The sequence below is a fragment of the Rhinoraja longicauda genome, chromosome 9 (genome assembly GCF_053455715.1).
Source record: "Rhinoraja longicauda isolate Sanriku21f chromosome 9, sRhiLon1.1, whole genome shotgun sequence".
NCBI classification, from domain to species: domain Eukaryota; kingdom Metazoa; phylum Chordata; class Chondrichthyes; order Rajiformes; family Arhynchobatidae; genus Rhinoraja; species Rhinoraja longicauda.
This window is the reverse complement of record NC_135961.1, coordinates 37,736,447-37,760,351: the sequence shown is the minus strand read 5'-3', so window position 1 is coordinate 37,760,351 and position 23,905 is coordinate 37,736,447. Positions and strand designations below refer to the sequence as shown.

The 23,905-nt window shown below is 41.9% G+C and overlaps 1 protein-coding gene across 11 annotated transcripts in view; it reads right to left on the bottom strand.

Moving 5' to 3' along the window:
* The window catches only part of afdna (afadin, adherens junction formation factor a), a 157,647-nt gene that overhangs the window by 79,228 nt on the left and 54,514 nt on the right, over positions 1-23,905 (bottom strand). For all 11 annotated transcript variants that reach the window (XM_078405184.1, XM_078405188.1, XM_078405191.1 and 8 more), the window contains exons 6-8: positions 20,355-20,512; positions 6,749-6,857; positions 3,953-4,126 (exon numbers count right to left, since the gene is read on the bottom strand). In XM_078405184.1, coding sequence (XP_078261310.1) covers positions 3,953-4,126; positions 6,749-6,857; positions 20,355-20,512 — 441 coding nt within the window. The remainder of the gene's footprint in view (positions 1-3,952; positions 4,127-6,748; positions 6,858-20,354; positions 20,513-23,905) is intronic.

Here is a 23,905-nt window from a genome sequence, read left to right as displayed (position 1 = left end):
GAATGGTTTGGGTAGGAAGGGACGAGTTACGGAGGGAACAGTCTCTGCGGAAAGCAGGAGGAGGAGATGGGAAGATGTGGCCAGTAGTGGGATCCCGTTGGAGGTGACGGAAATGTTGGACGATAATTTGTTGGATACGCTGGCTGATGGGGTGGAAGGTGAGGACAAGGGTGATTCTGTCCTTGTTAAGAATGGGGGGAGGGGGAGCAAGAGCGGAGCTGCGGGATATAGAGGAGGCCCTAGTGAGAACCTCATCTATAATGGAAGAGGGGAAGCCCCGTTTCCTAAAGAATGAGGACATCTCTGATGCCCTAATGTGAAACACCTCATCCTGGGCGCAGATGCGGCGTTGATGGAGGAATTGGGAGTAGGGGATAGACTTTTTGCAGGAGACAGGGTGGGAAGAAGTGTAGTCCAGATAACTGTGGGAGTCAGTGGGTTTGTAGTAGATGTCAGTCACTAGTCTGTCTCCTGTGATGGAGATGGTGAGATCCCCTACTCCCAATTCCTCCGTCAACTCCTCGTGGTCAGGAATGAACCGCGGTCCCTGGCATTGTAACACCGCAATTCTATCGCTGAGCCACCGTGCTGCCCCTAATTTGATTTTTCCATCCAGGGAAAGGGGTTTTGAAGGCCCACACTATCTTTGCCTCATAATTTGACCTACTTTAATCAGGTCTTCCCACAACCTCCAGCAATCCAGAGAAAACAATCCAAGTTTGTCCAACCGCTCTCAGTAGCTAATACCCCCTAATCCACGCATCATTCTGGTAAGTCTTCTCTGCACCCTTTCCAAAGCCTCCACATCCCTGTAATGGGGCGACTAGAACTACCTGCAATACTCCAAATGTGGCCAACCCAAACTCTTATAATGCTGCATTATGATTTCCTGTGTTTTATACTCAAAGCTATGAAAGCAAACCTACCTTAAGCCTTCACTACCACTCTTTAGACGAGATACAGTGTGGAAACAGGCCCATCGGCCACCGAGTCCATGCCAACCCATACACTAGCACTATCCTACACACTAGGAACAATTTACAATTTATAGAAGCCAATTAACCTACAAACCTGTATGTTCTTGGAGTGTGGGAGGATACTTGGAGCACCCGGAGAAAACCCAGGCAGTCACAGGGAGAATGTACAAATTGTGTAGACAGCTCCCGTAGTAAGGATCGAACCCGGATCTCTGGCACTGTAAGGCAACAACTCTACCGCTGCACACTCTATGCCTCCCACTCAATCTACTTATTTAGCCCATTTCAGTGAGTTATAGACCCCAAGATCCCGTTTTATATCAATGCTGTTAAGGGGCATGTCATTAATTGAGAATATTTTCCCCTTACATTTGATCTCCTAAAGTGCAGCATTTCACAATTTCCTCTGATTAAACTCCATCTGCCATTTCTCTGTCCATTTCTGTAGATGCTACATACTTTGACAGCCTTCTTCACAGTCCGCGAGCCTAGCAATCTTGGTGTTATCTGCAAATTTACTAACCAACCTGTCTACGTTGATATCCAGTGTGTGTGTGCGCGTGTCTGCGTGTGTGCGAGCCTGTGTGTGCCTGCGTGTCTGTGTATGTATACACACACACACACATATATATATATATATATATATATATATATATATATATATATAAAATACCACAAACAGCAGAGGTCCCAACACAGAACATTGCAGCTAGTCCCAGTCCTACAGCCTGAATATTGTCCTTCAAATGCAACCCTGTCTTCTACCAGTAAGCCAGTTCTGAATCAATATGACCATGTCACAGTTAATCGTGTGCATCTTAATCTTCTGAATCAGCCTACCATGGGGTCTTTATCAAATGCCTTACTAAAATCCATGTACATAACATTCACTGTCCTACCCTCATCGATCAGTTTTGTCACCTCCTCAAAAAGCTCCATTAAGTTAGTAAGACTTGACCTGCCATGGAAAAGCCATACTAACTGTCCCTAATTAACCCATTCTCTTCCATTATCTTTTATAAAAGATTCTAAGATCAGAGTTAGAACAAGGTAGATAATGATGAGAAATATTTCAAGTAACAATGCAACTTAGGTCACGGGAATGCAAAATACATGCCCAATTGGTCCAGAATACCTTGGAAAAACTCTCTTCTCCAGTCTCTGAGAAACCAATCTACAGTACAAATGATGTGGCTTGCTCAATGGAACCAACTGAGTATAATCAGGACTCTGTGCTGGCCTGGGAGAATAGAAGATATTGTTTCATCAATCCTTCCAGTAAATTGGGAGGAATTTTGTGGTACTGCTTTAAAGCTCTTCAACTTTTTTACATGCATTCTTTTGAGGAAATCACAAGGACGATAGCTTTGAATTTACATAATAGATTCAACAATTTCCTCAATTATTTCCACCCACTTTAACAGAAATATGCTTTCTATTTAAAGACCATGTCCTCATTTCTCCATATCTCTAATCTTTCATAATGCTACAAAACTGAGATAACTATTCTTCTAATTCTGATTATCTGGGATTTCATTGCTCCACCACTTGCTGTATCTCTCCTCTGGAAGTGGAGGACCTGGCCAGCCTGATTTACTGAGCAACTCTCCCTGCATAACTTCCACATTCTTTTGTCATGTTCTCACTTTCCAACTACAGCCACTTACTCATTAACCGGATATGCTTGTCCCAGTATATCCTCATGGTCACCCTGGTTTTACCCTAGAGACATTTCCCCACCCCCATTCCCTCTACAGCTCAACAAGATTCTTCTGTCTCCTTCACAATTTTAGTGTCTTTAACCTGAAACATGATCTTGAGTCTTTCCCTACAGAAGTGGATTGACTTGCCAAGCATTTCTAGCGTTTTCTGGTATTATTTTACAAAACCTCACATTTGGTCAAACTCAAAAACACTTGCCACATCTTTGTCCACTCTCTTCAATCTATCCTTTTCTTAAATAGGCTTTTTAATCCAATTTACTCTGTGCACAATTGATAAACAATATATCTGAAATAACGGTTTGTTGGCAGACTGTATGCATACCAAACCCAGACTAAGAGTTATGAGAAGTAAAAGAAAGTGAACTACCAAACGTTAATTTCCAACTAGTTAGCTGGTAGCTTTCAGCAATGGACTATGAAATGAAAGACCAAGAAAATATATTGGCAAAATTGCAACCACTGTTGAAACAGCGTAGTTTAATCTACCTCACTGGTATTGGAATTCACATATGCATTCCATAAGACCATAAAACGTAGGAGCAGAATTAGACCACTTGGCTCATCTTGTCAACACCACCATTCAATCATGGCTGATCTATTTTGCCCCCTCAACCCCATTCTCCTGCCTTCTGCCTGAAACCTTTGACACCTTTCACTCATCAAGAACCCATCAACCACCGCTTTAAAAATACCCAATGACAGCCTCCACAGCCATCTGTGGCAATGAATTCCACAGATTTGCCACCCTCATGTGAAAGAAATTCCTCCTTATCTCCATTCTAAAGGTGTTCTTTTATTCTGAGGCTGTGTCCTGTGCTTCTGGACTCTCCCATTCAGTTCATATGCATCTGCAAATCAACCTTCTTCCCCTCTCTGTATCCACCAATCACTGGCCAGGTTTTGACCCACCCCAACCTCTCTTTTCCAGCTTTCTCCCCCTACTCCAGTGTGAAGAAGAATCCCAACCCAAGATGTCATCTGCCGTTCCCTCCACAGATGCTGCCTGACCCATCGAGTTCATCCAGCATTTTGTTTTTTTGCGCAAGCTTAGAGCATCTGCACCCTCTTGTCTCTTTATGCTGGAGGAACTCGGTGTTCTGATGGAACAAGAGCATATTTTGGGGGGGGGGGAGAGAGAGAAGAGGGGGGGGCAGGAATTCAGATGACAAGCAAAGAAGAATTAAACAGAAATTGCAAGTCCAGCTGTTGAAATAAACTTTTGAAAACTTAGTATTATTGTGCAAATCTTACCAGGACTTAGTTCAACAAGGTATGGCATTTTCTCAGGAGGCAATGATGATCCATATGGTGAACTATCGTTCCTTTCTTTTCCTTTTGATGATCTTCCATCTTGTTCTTTTTGCTTCCTTGCATTCTTTGGGATATAGTCAAGTGGCCTTTTCTTTAACTGGAAAACTAAAGTACCTGTTTTAAAAAAAGATTTTTTTGCGAAAAAGGTGATAATTATCTATTATCCCACATTTAGAATTACCCATCCACTTTTGTTTAAAATACATAAGGAATGGACGATCGGGGCACGAAACAGAGGCTCCTTACACAGGGAAGTGATTTATAAATTCTGATGGGTTTAATGCTTAGTACAATAACTACAAAGTAGCCATTTGCTAACATTCCCAAGAAAATTTAAAGGCAGGCTCTGTGCTTTGTTTATACATGTAGAATTGCTGGGACCAGAAAAAGCATTCAAACATTTTTGGCATTACATGATAGCGAATAAAACATTTTACATTACTTAATGAAAGTTACCCTACCCTCACCAGTAAAATTGACATGATGTAACTAAGCACAATTCTGTAAAAGAACCAAAGGAAACACTTTAGCTTCTTGACCCTTCAAATTTGTATGAACAATGGAACAGTGCTCCAATGGAATCTACCCACTGTTTTTCCGTCATAGTCATACAAGGCCTACAAAAGGCCCTTTGGCCCAACTTGCCCACGCCGGCCAACATGTCCCCATCTACACGAGTCCCACCTGCCTTCACCTGGCCTACATCCTTCTAAACCTATCGTATCCATGTACCTATCCAAATGTTTAAGCATTGTGATAGTACCTGCCTCAACTACCTCCTCTGGCAGCTTGTTCTATATACCTACTGCCCTTTGTGTTTAAAAAAAAAGTTGCCCCTCAGGTTCCTATTAAATCTTTCCTCCCTCACCTTAAATCTATGTCCTCTGGTTCTTGATTCTCTTGTGTAAAAGACACTGCATTTCCCCAACTACTCATCTCATGATCTTATACACCTCTGTAAGATTACCCCCTTATCTTCCTGCACTCTAAAGATTAAAGTCACAGCCTGCTCAATCTCTCCCTGTAGCGCAGGCCTTCGAGTCCTGGCAACATCCTCGTAAATCATCTCTGCACCCTTTCCAGCTTGACAACATCTTTCCTATAACAGGGTGACCAAAACTGAACACGATACTCTAAATGTGGCCTCAATGTCCTATACAACTGTAGCATGATCTCCTAACTTCTATACTCAATACTCCGACTGATCAAGGCCAATGTACCGAAGGTTTTGTTGACCACCCTTATCTACCTGTAACACCACTTCTAACAAACTATGTACCTGCTTTCCTAGAACCCTCTACTCTACAACACTCAGAGCCTTGTCATTCACTGTGTAGGTCCTACTCTGGCTAGATTTCCCAAAATGTAATGCTTCGCATGTCTCTGTATTAAACTCCCTCAACCATTCCTCAGCCCACCCGGTCAAGATCCTGCTGCAATATTTGACAACAATCTTCACTATCTACAATATCACCCACTTTTGCATCATCTGCAAACTCGCTAATCATGCCTTGTACGTTCTCACCCAAATCATTAATATAGATGACAAACAGCAATGGGCCCAGCACCAAACCCCGAGGCACACCACAAATCACAGGCCTCCAGTCCACAATATTAAAAGTTGACAAAAAGTGAAAAGTTAAATTTAAGGGAATTCATTCAGCCCATCCAGTCAATGCTAACTGAGCAATTCTATCAATTTCAATGCCCCACTTATTTTCCTGTAATCTGATCTCATATCCATCTGCATTAATGCCTCCTGATTCTTCTGCCACCCATCCGCACTCGAGATTTTAACCTAACAATCAGCATGCCTTTGCATACAAGAGGAAAATGTAGAGGGTACACACAGCACTTAAGTGCCAAAAAACAAGGAAATAATTGTGGTATCTATCAAGGGAGCTACTTCGTGTTGGGCTTTTAAACATTGGAACCGTGGAGAATATTCGATCAGACCCATAGGTAGCTGGTCAACTGGCAAGAATGAGGTTGGGTAGGCTCACCCTTCCTGGTCAACTAATCACCTGTGACTGATCCAGCGTGACAGCTTTATCCTGCAGTAATTAGTAGGTGGTGCTTCTGAGCTCTTAGCGTGGACACTGATGATTAATGTTCTCTTGTTGCACAATGTTTCTTCTATGGGACTGGTTCTTAATAAAAAGTACAATGGCAATGGGTGGCGAATCTGTGGAATTAATTGTCACAGAAAGCTGTGGAGGCCAATTCAATGGATATTTTTAAAGCAGAGATAGATAGATTCTTGATTAGCGCGGGTGTCAGGGGTTATGGGAAGAAGGCAGGAGAATGGGGTTAAGAGGGAACGATAGATCAAGCATGATCGAATGGCAGAATAGACTTAGATGGGCCAAATGGCCTAATTCTGCTCCTATCACTTACAACCTTATGAACCTGAAAATGCATATGCTCTCTCAGACTAACGGGTCACCATTACATGGAAAGTTTAAGAGGCCATTCTATTTTCCCTGAATACAGCACTATTTCCATTATACAACCCCAAATGAATAAGAGATGAAAATGTGGTTCATACAAAAAGCAAAAGTGACACATAACAGGAGCATTACTTGGTAAGATCAATTACTCTTCTATTGAACCAGAATTATTCATTTCACTTTGCCGAAGTCCAAATTGCACATCCAACTGCACAGGTTGCATGTTTGCACTCGTTTAAAACTTGGCCCAATTGACATTTCTTCAAAGTAAATAAACGCGGCTCACCTTTGTCACCTGGCCAGTCTCTGAAAATCTGTAGTGGACATTCATCATCATCAAGCAGAGTCTCTTTAACACCTTTATCAGAGTGTTGTACACCAGGTGGCAAAACTACCTATGTACAAAAATAGTTTGAAACAAATTATTTAAAGTCAGAATTCAGCAATGTCCACAGAGCAACAAAAAAAAATGATGCTTCCAACTTTGATCTGAGACAATGCACTTGGTACCTCATGAAATAATTGATTTTAAAAACAAAAGTAGGAAATAAAATTAAATCTGAGAATATGGAAGAAGTGAAAAACACAAGAACGTCAGAAAAGATGTAGTATAATTTGCTGCCTCAGAACATTTCACAGAACCTCAACATTAATAAATGAACACATTACTACATTACTTTCCTTAGCGTAGCACCAAGCTAATAAATGGAAACACCATAATGTCCAATAAACAACAAGATAGGCATTCATCTATTTTTGTGGCGTTAACTGATGGGTGCAAGCCATATAACAGATATTCATGTTCTTCCACAATAACATACGATCTTTTTTGCATTTACCTAAAGAATTAATTAGTTTAAGTTCCTAAAAGAATTCTCATCCAACAAATACATCATTCATAAACCACAAGAATTTGCCTAATCAATTTCACATCAAAAAGAGGACAGATGAGGAAACCCTCCAGCTTTTAGACAATAGACAATAGGTGCAGGAGTAGGCCATTCAGCCCTTCGAGCCAGCACCGCCATTCAATGCGATCATGGCTGATCACTCTCAATCAGTACCCCGTTCCTGCCTTCTCCCCATACCCCCTCACTCCGCTATCGTTAAGAGCTCTATCCAGCTCCCTCTTGAAAGCATCCAACGAACTGGCCTCCACTGCCTTCTGAGGCAGAGAATTCCACACCTTCACCACTCTCTGACTGAAAAAGTTCTTCCTCATCTCCGTTCTAAATGGATCTTGATCGGAATGCCAGCTACATGGCTAATGTAAAGGGCACACCTGCAAAGTTATAGAATAAAGAGAAACCAGTATTTCACCAAACTAGCAATACAAGCATTTATGTTTTCTTCTAGCCTCCAATTAGCCATCAGCCTTTAACTCTCAACATTACCCTCCAGTTTCTTCTCAATAATGTGAAAAAATAAACTTTGGTTTAAGTTCTGTTCAAGCAAGTTCAACATTCTCACTGCTCTCAATGCAATAAAATGTTCAAATTACACACCATAGAACAAAGTCTGCACGGTAACAATTCACAAATAACTGTTAGCTCCTATTGAAAAATATTAATCAAGTATTTTTTGGCTATCCATAAGGTTCACTTAGATTTGTGTTCAAATATTAACCATGAAGTCAATTATATTTGTAAACTTTGGGCGCACAGTAAAACCCATCACAAACCTTACAACCATGGCGAAGTTTCAACTTAGAGCAAGGCAATTTTTTATTACTTTCACAATTAACATATTAAGAATAACGAAGGACTGGATTCCTGATCGCTTAAAAGGATCCAGAAATCTTTGGACTGAAATTGTATACAAAAATGTGATTTTCTTCCATTGAGCATAATTCAGGCATTATATGGAATTTCTTGAAGGCAAGAATGTTGCACCCGCAACCAGAGGGACTAGTTGCTTTTAAGGGGAAACGAGAAAAACAAGATGCTCATCATAAAATAACTTCTCAACCCACCCATTTTAATGGCAACTCTGGTTAAACAGAGATGACATTTGAACTGGATGGACTGTTTGAAACATTTACTTTGCAATCACATTTCTTTACAACAAAAGAGTCTTAAACTTAAAATTATAATTTGGCTGGTAGGTTAAACAAATATAGGCAAACTGCTTCTGAATAGGAATGAAAAATTCATTCTCTACAAACCATAACTATCTGATCAAACATGCCACTGAACATACAACAATTTTGTTATAAATATAACATTTAAAACAAATATATAACTATTAACACTTAGATGTTTTCAAATGTGATTAAAGTATGGTAAAAAGCAGCTTGAATTTGATCAACACCACTCAAACGAAGCATACAGTGCCCTCCAAAATATTTGGGACAAAGACCCATCATTTATTTATTTGCCTCTGTACTTCAAAATTTGAGATTTGTAAAAATAAAAAAAATCGCATGTGGTTAAAGTGCACATTGTCAGATTTTAATAAAGGCCATTTTTATACATTTTGGTTTCACCATGTAGAAATTCTCTGTGTTTATACATAGTCCCCCCATTTCAGGGCACCATAATGTTTAGAACACATGGCTTCACGGGTGTTTGTAATTGCTCAGGTGTGTTTAATCGCCTCCTTAATGCAGATATTGTGTTGCCTCCCTGGTGCCAGGGACCAGGACATCACAGACCGAATGCAGTGCATCCTCAAAGGTGACGGTGAACAGCCGGAAGTGGTAGTACATGTCGGCACAAACGATGTTGGGAAGAAGCGGAAAAAGATTCTGCAGCGTGACTTTAGAGCTTGGAAGAAGGCTGAAAAGCAGGACCTCCAGGGTGGTTATCTCTGGTTTGCTTCCAGTTCCTCATGCTAGTGAGGGCAGGAACAGGGAGATACGGGACCTGAATGTGTGGCTCAGGAGCTGGTGCAAGGGGCAAGGATTTAGATTCTTAGATCACTGGGATCTGTTTTGGGGTAAGGGTGGATTGTACAAAAAGGACGGGTTGCACCTCAACAGGCGGGGGACCAGCATTCTGGCAGGCAGATTTTCCACTGCTATACGGGTGGTTTTAAAATAAATAGTGGGGGGGAGGGGGTTTCAAATGGGATAGACAAGGATGGTGTTAAAGGGAAAAAGAGTATAGGAATAATTAAGAAACACCCCAGAATTAACGGGACAGAAAGCTCACGCAATAGGAGAGAATAGCCAAGTGTAATAGGAATCGATGTGGAAGCTGAGATGAGCAAAGGATTAAAAATACTATATATGAATGCACGAAGTACAAGAAGTAAAGTGGATGAGCTTGAGGCTCAGTTAGAGATTGGTAGGTATGACATTGTGCGGATTACAGAGACGTGGCTGCAGAAGGATCAGGACTGGGAACTGAATACTCAGCGTTATACGTCCGATAGAAGGGATAGGCAGGTGGGCAGAGGAGCTGGGTAGCTCTGTTGATGAGGGATGGAATTCAGTCCCTTGCGAGATGTGACATTGAGACTGACGATGTAGAGTCACTGTGGATAGAGTTGAGGAATTGTAAAGTTACGATGACATTAATGGGAGTTATCTACAGACCCCCAAACAGTAGCCTGGATATAAGGTGCAAGTTGCAGCAGGAGTTAAAATTGGCATGTAACAAAGGTAATGCCACTGTAGTTATGGGGGATTTCAATATGCAGGTAGACTGGGAAAATCAGGTTGGTTTTGGACCCCAAGTAAGGGGGTTTGTAGAGTGCCTCCGAGATGCATTTTTAGAGCAGCTTGTACTGGAGCCTACCAGAGAGAAGGCAATTCTGGATTTAGTGTTGTCCAATGAACCAGATTTAATAAGGGAACTCAAGGTAAAGGAACCGCTTGGAGGTAGTGACCATAATATGATTAGTTTTATTCTGCAATTCGAGAGGGAGAAGGTTAAACCTCATCTGGACAGCCAGGGGGGCTATGTGAGGATGCTGTTCATTGACTTTAGTTCAGCATTCAACACAATAGTCCCCAGCAGACTGGTTGAGAAGCTGCTGGAACTGGGGCTTAGCACCCCTCTGTGTGCCTGGGTCCTGGACTTTCTCACTGCCAGGCCCCAAGTGGTCAGGATGGGGGAACACACATCTAGCTCCCTCACCCTGAACATAGGATCCCCCCAGGGCTGCGTCCTTAGCCCCCTACTGTACTCCCTGTACACACATGACTGTGGGGCCAGGTTCAGCTCAAACTCCATCATCAAGTTTGTTGATGACACTGTGGTGGTGGGCCGGATCTCCAACAACGATGAGAAGGCCTACCGGGAGGAGGTGGCTGATCTGGCACTCTGGTGTCAGGACAATAGCCTCCTCTTGAATGTCACTAAAACAAAGGAGCTGATTGTGGACTTCAGAAGGGCTAAACATCCAAGGACGTACACGCCACTGGAGATAAATGGGTCTATTGTGGATAGGGTGAGCAGTTTCAAATACTTGGGAGTCCGCATCGCAGAGGATCTGACGTGGGCAACGCACATTGCCGCACTGGTGGGTAAGGCTAAGCAGCGCCTTTACCACCTTAGACAACTGAGGAAATTCAGAGTGTCGCTGAGGATCCTTCATTGCTTCTACTCTGGGGCTGTAGAGAGCATCCTGTCCGGCAACATTACAGTCTGGTTTGGGAACAGCTCTGCCCAGGACAGGATGGCCCTGCAGAGAGTAGTGCGTTCGGCAGAACGCACCATGGGAACTACACTCGTCCCCCTGCAGGACCTATACATCAGGAGGTGCAGATCCAGAGCAAGCAAGATCATGAGGGACCCCTGCCACCCAGTAACGGACTGTTCCAGCTGCTACGGTCAGGCAAACGCCTCCGCTGTCACGCTGTGAAAACGGAGAGGATGAGACGGAGCTTCTTCCCACAGGCCATCAGGACTGTCAACTTTTATATCCCCAGAGACTAAATTTTTGTCGACACTTTTTGTGCTATGTTTAGTAACTTATTAACTTTATTTATATGCTGTAACTGTAATTCTTTTTGTGCACAACCCGCAGGCATTGCCACTTTCATTTCACTGCACATCGAGTATGTGTATGTGACAAATAAATTTGACTTGACTTGACTAAACCAGGAATGTCAGTGTTGCAGTTGAGCAAAGGGACTATGAAGGCATGAGAGAGGAGCTGGATCAAGGTCGAATGGAAAGGGATCCGAGCAGGAATGACGGCGGAACAGCAATGGCAGGAATTTCTGGGCATAATCCAGAAGATGCAGGATTATTTCATTCCAATGAGGAAGAAAGATTCTAAGGGGAGTAAGAGGCAACCGTGGCTGCCAAGGGAAGTTAGAGATGGAATAAAACTAAAAGAAAAGATGTATAAGATAGCAAAGAGTAGCGGGAAGCCAGAGGATTGGGCAACTTTCAAAGGACAACAGAAGATAGCAAAAAGGGCAATACGGGCTAAAAAGATGAGGTACGAAGCGAAGCTGGCCAAGAATATAAAGGAGGACAGTAAAAGCTTCTTTAGGTATGTTAAGAGAAAAAGATTAGTAAAGATAAATGTGGGTCCCTTGAATGCAGAAACGGGTGGTTATTATGGGTAACAAGGAAATAGCGGAAGAATTGATCAGGTACTTTGGATCTGTCTTCACTAAGGAAGACACAAACAATCTCCCAGATGTACTCGTGGACACAGGATCAAGGGAGACAGAGGAACTGAAAGAAATTTGCATAAGGCGAGAAATAGTATTGGGTAGACTGATGGGACTGAAGGCTGTTAAATCCCCAGGGCCTGATGGTCTGCAACCCAGGGTACTCAAGGAGATGGCCCAAGAAATCGTGGACGCATTGGTGATCATTTTCCAATCTTCAATAGATTCAGGATCAGTTCCTGTGGATTGGAGGGTAGCTAATGTTATCCCACTTTTCAAGAAAAGAGCGAGAGAGAGAAAACAGGGAATTATAGACCAGTTAGCCTGACATCGGTGGTGGGGAAGATGCTGGAGTCAATTATTAAAGAGGTAATAACGGCGCATTTGGATAGCGGTAACAGGATTAGTCCAAGTCAGCATGGAATTATGAAGGGGAAATCCTGCTTGACTAATCATATCATATCATATATATACACAGCCGGAAACAGGCCTTTTCGGCCCTCCAAGTCCGTGCCGCCCAGTGATCCCCGTACATTAATACTATCCTACACCCACTAGGGACAATTTTTACATTTACCCAGCCAATTAACCTACATACCTGTACGTCTTTGGCGTGTGGGAGGAAACCGAAGATCTCGGAGAAAACCCACGCAGGTCACGGGGAGAACGTACAAACTCCTTACAGTGCAGCACCCGTAGTCAGGATCGAACCTGAGTCTCCGGCGCTGCATTCGCTGTAAAGCAGCAACTCTACCGCTGCGCTACCGTAATCTTCTAGAATTTTTTGAGGACGTTACAGGTAAAATGGATGAAGGAGAGTCAGTGGATGTAGTGCATCTAGACTTTCAGAAAGCCTTTGATAAAGTACCACACGGGAAGTTGGTGAGCAAAATTAGAGCACATGGTATTGGAGGTAGGGTATTGACATGGATAGAGAATTGGTTGGCAGACAGGAAGCAAAGAGTAGGAATAAACGGGTCCTTTACAGAATGGCAGGCAGTGGAGAGTGGAATGCCGCAAGGCTTGGTGCTGGGGCTGCAACTATTTACAATATATATTAATGATTTGGATGATGGAATTAGAACCAACTAGCAAGTTTGCAGATGACACAAATCTGGGTGGCAGTGTGAACTGCGAACAGGATGTTAGGAGGCTGCTGGGTGACTTGGACAGGTTGAGTGAGTGGGCAGATGCACGGCAGAAGCAGTATAATAATATAATGTATATAAATGTGAGGTTATCCACCTTGGCGGCAAAAATAAGGAGGCAGATTATTATCTCAATGCTGTCAGATTAGGTAAAGGGGAAGTGCAACGAGTCCTTGGTGTCGTTGTACACCAGTCACTGAAAGTAAGCGTGCAGGTACAGCAGGCAGTGAAGAAAGCTAATGGCATGTTGGTCTTCATAATGAGAGGATTTGAGTACAGGAGCAAAGACGACCTTCTGCAGTTGTAAAGGGCCCTGGTGAGACCACATCTGGAGTATTGTGTGCAGTTTTGGTCTCCTAATTTGAGGAAGGACGTCCTTGCTATTGAGGCAGTGCAGCGTAGGTTCACAAGGTTAATCCCTGGGATGGAGGGACTGTCATACGAGGAAAGATTGGAAAGACTAGGCTTGTATTCACTGGAGTTTAGAAGGATGAGAAGGGATCTTATAGAGACGTATAAAATTATAAAAGGACTAGACAAGCTAGATGCAGGAAAAATGTTCCCAATGTTGGGGGAGTCCAGAACCAGGGGACACAATCTAAGAATAAAGGGGAGGCCATTTAAAACTGAGGTGAGAAGAAACTTTTTCACACAGAGTTGTGAATTTGTGGAATTCTCTGCCTCAGAGGGCAGTGGAAGCCAATTCACTGGATGAATTTCAAAGAGAGTTAGATAGAGCTCTAGGAGCTAGTGGTATCAAGGGATATGGGGAGAAGGCAGGCACAGGTTACTGATTGTAGATGATCAGCCATGATCACAATGAATGGCGGTGCTGGCTCGAAGGGCCAAATGGCCTCCTCCTGCAACTATTTTCAATGTTTCTATATAAGAGAGCTCTCATCACCTAATCTTTCCTCCAGTCTTTCCATCACCTTTGGAAACTTTTGTTGCTGTTTATTAACGAGGACCAAAGTTGTGCTAATGAAAGTCAAAGAAGCCATTATGAGACTGAGAAACAAGAATAAAACTGTTAGAGACATCAGCCAAACCTTAGGATTCCCAAAATCAACTGTTTGGAACATCATTAAGAAAGAGAGCCCTGGTGAGCTTACTAATCACAAAGGGACTGGCAGGCCAAAGAAGGCCTCCACAGCTGATGACAGAAGAATTCTCTATAATAAAGAAAAATCCCCAAACATCTGTCCGACAGATCAGAAACACTGTTCAGGAGTCAGGTGTGGATTTGTCAATGACCACTGTCTGCAGAAGACTTCATGAACAGAAATACAGAGGCTACACTGCAAGATGCAAACCACTGGTTAGCCTCAAAAATAGGATGGCCAGGTTACAGTTTGCCAAGAAGTACTTAAAAGAGCAACCACAGTTCTGGAAAAAGGTCTTGTGGACAGATGGGATGAAGATTAACTTATATCAAAGTGATGGCAAGAGCAAAGTATGGAGGAGAGAAGAAACTGCCCAAGATCCAAAGCATACCACCTCATCTGTGAAACACGGTGGTGGGGGTGTTATGGCCCAGGCATGTGTGGTTGCTGAAGGTACCGGGTCACTTATCTTCATTGATGATACAACAGCTGATGGTAGTACCGTAATGAATTATGACGTGTATCAACACATCCTATCTGCAAATAGTTCAAACAAATGCCTCAAAACTCATTGGCCGGCGATTCATTCGACAGCAAGACAATGATCCTAAACATACTGCTAAAGCAACAAATGAGTTTTTCAAAGCTAAAAAATATTCAATTCTTGAGTGGCCAAGTCAATCACCCGATCTGAACCCAATTGAGCATGCCTTTTATATGCTGAAGAGAAAACTGAGGGGAACTAGCCCCCAAAACAAGCATAAGTTAAAGATGGCTGCAATACAGGCCAGGCATAGCTTCACCAGAGAAGACACCCAGCAACTGGTGATGTCCATGAATCGCAGACTTCAAGTAGTCATTGCATGCAAAGGATATGCAACAAAATACTAAACATGACCACTTTCATTTACATGACATTGCTGTGTCCCAAACATTATGGTGCCCTGAAATGGGAGTACTATGTATAAACCACTGTATTTTCTACATGGTGAAACCAAAATGTATAAAAATGGCTTTTATTAAAATCTGACAATGTGCACTTTAACCACATGTGATTTTTTTCTATTACAAATCTCAAATTGTGGAGTACAGAGCAAATAAATAAACGATGGGCCTTTGTCCCAAACATTTTGGAGGGCACTGTATCTTCCTGACATAAGTTGCAGCTATCAAATTAATCATACATTAAATGTAAATAAATTGTTTGATAGGCAATAGACTTTTTGTTTATGACATGGTATCTGACAAAAAAACTATGGCAAAGGCTACATTTGAAGCTATTTCAATAACGGTGTACAATATAAAATGGATAAATACTAAAGAGACAGGTTATTTTATTACTAATGGGAGCAATTTTGGAATATCAATTCAACTGTACCACGTGTCTTTCTTTCTATCTGGTACTCTTTAGAAAACACACAAATTAAAAATACACGAAAAAAACTATACACATCTTCAGAGGAGATAAAGGGAGTGGTGTAATAAAATGGAGCCCCCCAAAAAAACATTCCCTCCCATGCCCCTATCCCCACAGTTGCAGCTCAACCTAGTTCCTCCAGCAGATTGCTGCTCGGCATATTTTCATATTTATTTTATCTGCTTATTAAAAGTATTTTAAATGTCTTTAATCACATCACAAAAAAACAAACTGCTGGAAGAATTCAGCAGTTTAGGCAGTTTCTATGGATGAAATAGATGACACTTTGGTTTGGGACCCTTCTTCAGAATGACAGTGGAAGGGAGATATAGCTACAGAAAGATGTGAGAAGGTGGGGGGCCTGATCTAGGTGCGGAGGGGTTAAATGGCAGGTAGGGGAGAAAAGGTGGAGATAGTAACCAAATGGAGAAGCCAAAGGATGTAAATTATGGAATCTGATAAAACGATGAGGAGGGAAATGTAGAAGCAGAGGGAGCAATGATGGTAAGAGAATGGGGGGGGGGGGGGGGAGAATGGGGGCCTGGAGTAGGTGACAGGGGCAGGGGGAGTGGAAACGTGAGCGCAAGAGAGCAGAAATCTGGGTAGGGTAGGATAGGGGAGTGTTGGGACCTAAAATTGGGAGAATTCAAATGTTCACGGTGTTGGGTTGAAGAATATGAGGTGCTATTCTACAAGTTTGCACGTGACCCCTTTCTGGCAGTGGGGGTGGCTGAGGGCACACAGATTGGAATGGGGAACTGAAGTGGCAACCAGGAGCTCCGCTTGGCCCTGATTGATAGAGCACATATTCAGCAAAGATAATAATAATAATAATAATAATGCATTTTATTTATATAGCGCTTTTCATATACTCAAAGACGCTTTACAGAGATTTTGAGAACATAGGGAAATTAATAAATAGATAAATAAGTAAATAAATAAATGAACAGAGAAAGGAGACAGAAGGTGAGGTGACCTTCAGTGGTTGAAGGCAGTACTGAACAGGTGAGACTTCAGTGATGTTTTGAATGTGGTGAGTGTGGAGGAGTCTCTAACGGTTTGGGGTAGTGAGTTCCATAGGGTGGGAGCAGCGATGGAGAAAGCCCTGTCCCCCCAGGATCTGAGTTTGGTCCGGATGTGGGGGGATAGGAGATTGGCAGCGGCAGAGCGGAGGGTGCAGGTGGGAGTGAGCCTGTGGAGGAGTCTACATTTGTTCACCAATGCAGAGGAATTTGAAGTTAAAATATTTATGCACATGTAATTGAATGCATTTACAACCAGGTACCAATGACAAAAATTATTTGATTATTTTTAATGGCAATTGAAACATGTTTTAAACATGGTGTCAGGTTAGGAAAAGGGGAGGTGCAATGAAACCTGGGTGTCCCTGTGCATCAGTCACTGAAAGTAAGCAAGCATGTACAGCCAGCAGAAGAAAGCAAATGTTATGTTGGCCTTCACAGCGATGGGATTTGAGTATAGGAGCAAGGAGGTCCTGCTACAGTCATATGGGGCCCTGGTGAGCCCACACTTGGAGTATTGTGTGCATTTTTGGTCTCCTAATTTGAGGAAGGACATTCTTGCTATTGAGGGAGTGCAGCATAGGTTCACCAGGTTAATTCCCAGAGTGGCGGGACTGACATAGGATGAAAGAATGGATCGACTGGGCTTATATTCACTGGAATTTAGAAGGATGTGGGGGGATCTTATAGGAACATAAAATTCTTAAGGGGTTGGGCAGGCAAGATGCAGAAAAAATGGTCCCGATGTTGAGGGAGTCCAGAACCAGGGGTCAGTTTAAGAATAAGGGGTAGACCATTTAGAACTGAGAAGAGGTAAAACCTTTTCATCCAGAGAGTTGTGAATCTCTGCCCCAGAAGGCAGTGGAGGCCAGTTCATTGGATGTTTTCAAATGAGAGTTAGATATAGCTCTTGGGGCTAACAGAATCAAGGGATATGGAGAGAAACAGGAACGTGGTACTGATTTTGGATGATCAGCCCTGATCATATTGGCTTGAAGGGCCGAATGGCGTACTCCTGCACCTATTTTCTATGTTCCTATGTTTTTTAAATTAGCTGAGGCGTAACAGACTGTGCACAGACCTGTCAGTTTATGGCTTTTTGCACTATTCCAATAAAACTCAATATAAACCTGAGGAATAGCACCTTATCTTTCATTAGGACAAGATGAAGCTTCAGGATGCATTGTCAACTTCTACAACCTCTGGTAACTCTGTTTCAAAGCTGGCCATTTCGGCAACCTGATCACGCAGGAACAAAGAAGATTGCAAAAAGTGGTGAACACTACTCAGTCCATCATTGATACTGACCTCCCCACCAAAGGGATCTACTAGGTTGTTGCCTCAAAAAGGCAGCCAGCATCGTTAGAGACCCACACCACCCTGGCCGCACACTCATTTTTCTCCTGCGATCGTGAAGGTGATATAGGAGCCTGAAAACTGTAACGTCCAGGTTCTGGAGCAGCTTCTGCCCTACAACTATCAGGCTATTAAACACTACAACCTCCAAATAAGTTCCAAACTATATAAACTTGGGGCACTGTTTTTTGTATTTGCACTATTATTGTTTGTTATACTGGACTTTTTGTTGTTTATTATGGTGTTTACAGAGTACTATAGTTACATATCTTGTGCTGCTGTAAGTAGAGATTTAATTATTCCATTTCGGGACATATGACAATAAGATTCTCTTGACTCGACTCTTGGCTCCATTATAAGTCACCAATCTGTGATATTAGCTTAGTTATCTTCGCCGACACTGCCCTCTGCATTTGAATGAATTTATCCATCAAATGGCTTCATCAATGGCTTATCCCCAACCCTCGCCTGAATTTAATGCTAATTTGTTTTCCCTCTTTCCCAGTTCCGTTGCAAGATCTTTGATCAAAAACATTAACTGTTTTTCTTTCAATAGGTACTGCTGATCTATAGAATTTTTCCAGCACTGTTTTTATTTCAAATTTCCAGCAACTGCAGTTCTTTTATTTTGCTTTATTGTGCGCATGTCTGATGAGCATCAAGCCAAATTACTTTTGTATATCAAACTCACCAGAGGTGAAAAGAGTCAAAAGATACATTTAAAAATGAACCTTAAAAACATCAAAAGACATCACGTTAGGGACAAATGTGACAAATGAGAATGGGATTAGCGGAGAATTCAAGCACCCAGCGAATTTAACACCCACCTTTGAGAAACATTCTTTTGCCCAGATTCATGCCACAGAAAGTCAAGCTATCCAACATCAATCATGGCCAAACGCGCCTTCTAATACTCTCTATACAGTCTACATGTGTTGCTAGACTAGACTTTCAAGCACTCACTTTAAAAATCATGTGGAAGAAGCTTCCTAAGGATCAGCATTGACTACTGAAATATGGACATCAATGTAAGAAGGCAAATACTTGAGCTGCTACAAACAGCATAATGATAACATTAATCTTGTTGATACAGTTACTGGGATGAGCCCCTAACATAAACATAGATTTTAATAGCTGCTGGCAATACTGATCCTTCATCGACATAAACAAGATCCATCCTGATTGAACAACAAAAATATCTGTGCTGATCTTTAAATGATCTAAAATTCACTTTAAAAATATAAAGATGTACATAAACGGCTTGTAATATGCAAAATGAGGTTTAAAGAGATAATTTTGTAAATCGAGACAATTACATTACCAATAACAGGAGAAAAAATATTTCTTGAGGTCTTAATAACAGCATGCAAGGTTGGATTATAAAAGGTTAAAACATTGCAAGCTGTTTTGTGGGAAATGAAAATTATTTGCACCTTCTGAGTGAATTACATATCTGAATATTTCTGAAATAGAATTGAGGTGATTTTATTAAGATGATGAGGCGCGGTTTTATTTCATTTCAGCAGTTGGCACTTTGTTTATGTCAGGGCGTGAAGTGATTCTATACCTTACTGAGTGAGGCAATTATGTTAGTGTAGCCAAACTAATTAATCCAGATGCTTTGAACTAGCACTATTTTCATATAATTTATTGTCTTTTGTTTTAAATTATTTTAAAAGATGTTAAACAACATACTGGAAAGAGTTTACATCATAAAGCAGCACTGACATTTATGGCCTGCTTTACTGTAGATTGTAAATTCACTTGCTTGAAGCAGCAGAATGTAAAAAGACAATTTGTAACTAGATCATGTGTTGCAGCATGCTCCTGCTGAAAATCAATGCATCAAGTGACAATGGGTGGCATCAAACATTTTAAGGATCAATTCAATAACCAAATGGTGCAATTATTTTATAAAACACAAATTGTCCTCCCGAGATCAACTTTGACAATTGTTCAAATCAGAATTGGAGCACCATAAAAAAAGTAATAAATAGTGGCTCACAGTACGGGAAGGGAATGGAATTGATTTTATTCAAGACACTTAAAACCATTTACTGCACAAATGGAAAATTACACCCGAAGAATTTTAACACCAATAAATGAAAACATTCTTTGGCTTGCAGAATCATCTATGATTGACTAAAAAAATGTAAAACCTTCATGATTTTAACAACTAACATTTTTGTCTACTGAGCTAATCAGTAAAGATATTCTTCAATGAAGTAAAGTGTTCTTAGTTAGCGTACATATATGCACATAAAACACACATACCTGTGCTATACAATATTCTTTTGGGTTTTCCTTTTCCAATCCATATTTCTCAAGAGCTTCTCCAACAGCAAAGTCTGATGTATCAGTTGTTGACAGCAAGATTGTTTTATATGGGATATTCGGCTTCAAACTATCTGCGTAGATTCTAAGAGTGCCGCCTAAATCAAAAATGCAGATACAAATGTTCATGAGACCTCAATTCGAATTGGATCAAGATTTTTTTTTAAAATAGTCAAACTTGAGCAGCATAGAAATAGGCCCTTCAGCCCACCATGTCCATACTAACTTTATTGCTCATCCACATCAATCCAATTTGCATGCACGAGGACCATGTACTTCTAGGCCTTGCCAAGTGTCTGTCTAAATGCCTCTTAAATGTAATAAGTGTATCTGATTCCACCTCCTTTTGCAGCATGGTGCAGATATCAACTACTCAGTGTAAAAACACTAAATCTGCTCCCCCTTATCTTAAAACTATGCCTTCTGGTTTGTGATACCCCTATCATAGGAAAAACCTTTGACTATTCTTTCTACACCACTCATAAGATACATTTCTATCAGGTCACCCTTTGGCACCCTTTGCTCCTGTGAAAACAAGCCCAGCCTATCCAATTTCTCCCCATAACCAAAGTTCTCGAATGTAGGCAACAAGCTGGTACTTTCTCCAGTGTATCACATCTTCCTATAGCATTGCAACAAGAACTGCACACAATACTCCAAGTGCAGCCTAACCAGTGTTTTGTAAAATTGCAACATAACATCGCAATTCTAATATTCTAAGCCCTGATCGATGAATACAAGCATGCTATATGCCTTCTTGAATATTCCACTGACCCGTGTTGCCATTTTCAGGAAACTATAAACCTCAAAGTCCATCCGTTTTGTCAACATTCCTTTGTGTCCCACCTTTGACTTTCTAAAATGCATCACTTTGTACTTGTTAGGATTCAATTTGACCTGCAAATTAAACTTTCGCAAGACATTGCAGCGAATTGTGGATGTAGCCCAGACCATCACCCCACAAACCAACCTCCCTTCCATTCCTCCATTTACACCTCGCACTGCCTCGGCAAGACCAGCAGCCTAATCAAGGATGAGTTGCACACTGGCCACTCCCTCTTCTCACCTATCCCATCGGGCAAAAGGTATGGAAATATGAAACGCGCACCTCCAGATTCAAAGACAATAGACAATAGACAATAGACAATAGGTGCAGGAGGAGGCCATTCAGCCCTTCGAGCCAGCACCGCCATTCAATGCGATCATGGCTGATCACTCTCAATCAGTACCCCGTTCCTGCCTTCTCCCCATACCCCCTCACTCCGCTATCCTTAAGAGCTCTATCCAGCTCTCTCTTGAAAGCATCCAACGAACTGGCCTCCACTGCCTTCTGAGGCAGAGAATTCCACACCTTCACCACCCTCTGACTGAAAAAGTTCTTCCTCATCTCCGTTCTAAATGGCCTACCCCTTATTCTCAAACTGTGGCCCCTTGTTCTGGACTCCCCCAACATTGGGAACATGTTATCTGCCTCTAATGTGTCCAATCCCCTAATTATCTTATATGTTTCAATAAGATCCCCCCTCATCCTTCTAAATTCCAGTGTATACAAGCCCAATCGCTCCAGCCTTTCAACATACGACAGTCCCGCCATTCCGGGAATTAACCTAGTGAACCTACGCTGCACGCCCTCCATAGCAAGAACATCCTTCCTCAAATTTGGAGACCAAAACTGCACACAGTACTCCAGGTGCGGTCTCACCAGGGCCCGGTACAACTGTAGAAGGACCTCTTTGCTCCTATACTCAACTCCTCTTGTTACGAAGGCCAACATTCCATTGGCTTTCTTCACTGCCTGCTGAACCTGCATGCTTCCTTTCATTGACTGATGCACTAGGACACCCAGATCTCGTTGAACAGTTTCTTCAGAGCTATTTTCAGGCAACTGAACCATCTACTGCAACTAGAGAGCAGTCCGAAACTACTATCTACCTCATAGGTGACCCTCGGACTATCTTTGATCAGACTTTACTGGTTTTATCTTGCACAAAACGTTATTCCCTTATCGTGTATCTGTACACTGTGAGTAGCTCGATTGTAATCATATATTGACTCTGTTGGCTGGTTAGCATGCAACAAAAGCTTTTCACTGTACCTCGGTGCACATGACAAACTAAAACTGAAATTGCCAACTCTCCACCCATCCTTCCAACTGATCAATATTCTGTTAGCCTTAGACACTTCAATTTTTCATGTCACCTGCAAACTTACTAACCATTCTTCCTACATTCACATTCAGGTTGTTAATACTAATCCCAGCACCAATCTCCGCAGTAGATTATTAAATGCAGCCAGTTTATAATGCGTACGCCTGAACTAATCCAAATTAACAGCACAACATCGTACTGTATTAAACAATGAAAGTCCACTCAACTTGCGACATCCTCAGTCTAGAAAAAAGTTTCTATTTGAATTGAAAATTGTCTCCCAACATTGAGCCACAATTGTGAAAATAAATTACTGAGTAGCTCTCTGCCCAATTTTAAAAAAAGCTTTTATAAAGGGAATATTCCCTTATTCCCCATTTACCAACAGATCATCCACTAATCGCTCAATGAAAGTTCACAATATCAACCGATCAATGCCAAGTCTAGAACCAATGCAGATGCCCACACAAAGGACAGAGCACTCCATCAAATTCCATCCCTTTCAATATTATTAGACTATCACATTGAAGTTGTCAGTCAAGTTTCTGGAAAACAGTGAGCCCTGCACCAAGTGATTGACTAGTTCTATGATATCACAAAAAGCTGGAGTAACTCAGCGGGTCAGGCAGCATCTCAGGAGAGAAGGAATGGGTGACATTTCGGGTCAAGACCCTTCTTCAGACTATCTAATGTATTTAACCACATCAACTGTTCTCCTATTTGCCTGTGAGCTATATCTCCTCCTGGCACTGACCTTACAATATACCCGACAAAATGGAGAGGGTACAGAGGAGATTTACTAGAATGTTGCCTGGGTTTCAGCACTTAAGCTACAGAGAGAGGTTGAACAGGTTGGGTCTTTATTCTTTGGAGCGTAGAAGGTTGAGGGGGGACTTGATAGAGGTTTTTAAAATTTTAAGAGGGACGGACAGAGTTGACGTGGGTAGGCTTTTCCCCTTGAGAGTGGGGAAGATTCCAACAAGGGGACATAACTTCAGAATTGAGGGACAAAAGTTTAGGGGTAACATGAGGGGTAACTTCTTTACTCAGAGGGTGGTGGCTGTATGGAATGGGCTTCCGGTGGAAGTGGTGGAGGCAGGCTCGATTTTATTATTTAAGAGTAAATTGGATAGGTATATGGATGAGAGGGGATTGGAGGGTTATGGTCTGAGAGCAGGTAGATGAGACTAGGTCAGAGAGAGTGGTCGGCGTGGACTGGTAGGGCCGAACGGGCCTGTTTCCGTGCTGTAGTTGTTATATGGTTTTGTTATATATGGTTATACCCCACATCATTCTATACTTTTTTGCCAACTGCTCCCTGCCCCATTTCAATTAGACTGCTAA